We start from the raw sequence: 2,380 nt of genomic DNA on the forward strand, positions 1-2,380 counted from the left end.
TCTGCGCAGATTCTGGCGTAGGTGTAAATTCTTTTTTCCACTCTTGAGTAGTCTGCGTTGAGGAAACGTCCTAATGAATTTCCGATTCCTTCAAAGACAGCATAGTGCCATAGGTGCGCTGGAAGGTTGTGAAGTCTAACCTAGATTGGCAGTTTGGTAATGACTGCTGTGGAGGGATCGAAATCTGGGAACCATGGAGTGAGGAATAAACCCGCAGAATTCCAAAACCAAGGGCCTTCTGTTAGGACTCTTTGGTAGTCCTTGCTCTCACCAAACAGGATGATGAAAAATCCTTTTGAACAAAGAATGACCCTGCAATTCTTGGTCCAATTTGAGTGAATCCACTGATACAGATCTGCTGTGCGAGGCCAGAGACCATTAAACCTGCATATGATGCCTGTTTCTGCATACACCTGGTGATTTATTTCCAGCGAAGGATCATTTATTTCAATGGATGGGACTTCCTCCAGCTTGTCTACTAAGAAAGGCTTAGGAACTTGAGCTGGTGGGATTTTATTCTTGGGCTTCTGAGCATGGACGGCATCCTTATAAGAAAATGCTGCAGCAGAGGAAGACTATCCAACAGCTCCCCCTCTTAGTCGAAGGGAAAGAGTAATGGATGCATTTCTCTGAATGTTATAACAGGACAGGGGACATGAATCCTCCAGTTGTTTGCCATCATAGATGAGACGCTAAAACCCTGTTGGAATCCCCGCCTTATTTTCCAGGAGTAGCTTGAGGTGCTGCACCAGATCTGAAGATCTCACCCATTGCAGCAATGTCTTGCCGGAAATAAGTACAATCAGAACCTGGAATGGTTCTGAGAAATCTGTACTCTGCGGGCTGCTGTGACCCTGATAGCCAGGAATACTTGAATACACGCAACTATCAGCGCATTCCGTTTGATCTGAAACAGATACCAGGGCCCTGTTTGGGAAAAAGTCTCGAAGTGGCATTTTGTCAAACAGATGCCACGCATCCTCCTTGGTTCCGATAATGACCTTGGTCAAGATGGAGAACCTCCTGGCGTGGATTGCATGCAGGTTAGAGTCCTCAAACAGACCAGCCAGATATGCCTCCGCCGCTTCTTGCAGCGCAGCAACTACTGACGACTGCAACCTCAAATCTGTCTTGAAGTCTTGGGCGAGCTTCCACATCCATCGCTGGAAGGGCAACTTCCGCATTAGCAGCTCAGTGCTTTTCTGGTGCTTTCGTGTTCCACGAAGGGCATCCGTGCAAGGCTTGAGACTGTGGGGATTCCTCACTCCTCCCGTCGTCGGGGCAAACTTCCGAGTCGCCTTGGTAGCCAGTTGCTTCCTCGGCACCTTCCCGCCTGTGGAGTTACGAGCTCTACGCTTTGTTCTCGCCTCCTTCCCATAAAAAACGGCTTGCATCTTTAACCAGCCTTTAAGCGCTTGAAGCTCCACGACCTTTGCAACGGCTGAGGCCTGCACCGCTACGACCAAGGCGGGGCACGATACCTGGGCATCTTCCACTGTGCTCGCCATTTTTCGCTCCGTTGATCGAACTTCTTAAGATTATCTATTTCTCATTCCTCTTTATCTTGTGTTTTATATTAAGGAATTAGACCATTCATCTTTTCTAAATTGGAATACCTTTGTCTAATTCTAATGGATGTTTTACAAATATTTTAATTTTTTAATATTTAATTAAGTTTTTACACATATTTTATTACCAAATATATTTTTATATTGTTTTTTATTATATATATTTTATTAAATCTTTTCGAAAATGTTTAAAAATTATTAGACAAGTTGCTCATGTAAAGTTAGAGATGGGAATGTAAATTAGATTCTGAATAGTTTAGAAAAAAATTATTAAGATAGTATACGATATTTGTATGGTTATAGAGAACGTGTATGTATTTGTTAATAGTTTTTAAGATTTAGTGAATTTAGGGATGTTAAAATAATATTAATATTACATAGTTATAGTTGTAATTATGAATGAAGATATTTCACAATGGTATTTTATTTTATTCCTTTTGTACTATGTATTTTTGGAATTTAATTAATTTTATTGTATAGTGAAGTGTTTTTTTCTAATTTAGTACAAGGGAACGGTGTAAATTTTTATATGTTTAGCATGGAATTTACACATAACATTTAAAATAAATTTCAATATCATTTTTGAATAAAATATTTTGATACATTTCTTTCTAATGAAAGTATTCCTATACATAGGTATATATAGAAATCAATTGAAAGTTAAAAAAAATATTATGGTTTAAATATTTGCTTTCAGTTAACATATGACATCTATATCTTGTTTTTAAGATTTAGTGTGCATTAAGAATATGAAGTCCCTCAATGTGATTTCATGCCTTCAAACAAAATTGAGAAAATATTTGCATATTAAG

At 39.0% G+C, this 2,380-nt stretch overlaps 1 protein-coding gene across 1 annotated transcript; it reads right to left on the reverse strand.

Annotated features, from left to right (window-relative positions):
• Positions 1-692: 692 nt before the first annotated feature.
• On the reverse strand, positions 693-1,508 carry LOC149138237 (uncharacterized). The gene has a single exon (XM_089450301.1). It carries the CDS (start codon positions 1,506-1,508, stop codon positions 693-695), a length of 816 nt encoding a protein of 271 aa, XP_089306427.1.
• Between the last annotated feature and the right edge of the window lie 872 nt (positions 1,509-2,380).

This window comes from Pinus tabuliformis, chromosome X, assembly GCF_031772625.1.
Source record: "Pinus tabuliformis cultivar Carrire ecotype Pingquan chromosome X, CPIR1, whole genome shotgun sequence".
Classification (NCBI taxonomy): domain Eukaryota; kingdom Viridiplantae; phylum Streptophyta; class Pinopsida; order Pinales; family Pinaceae; genus Pinus; species Pinus tabuliformis.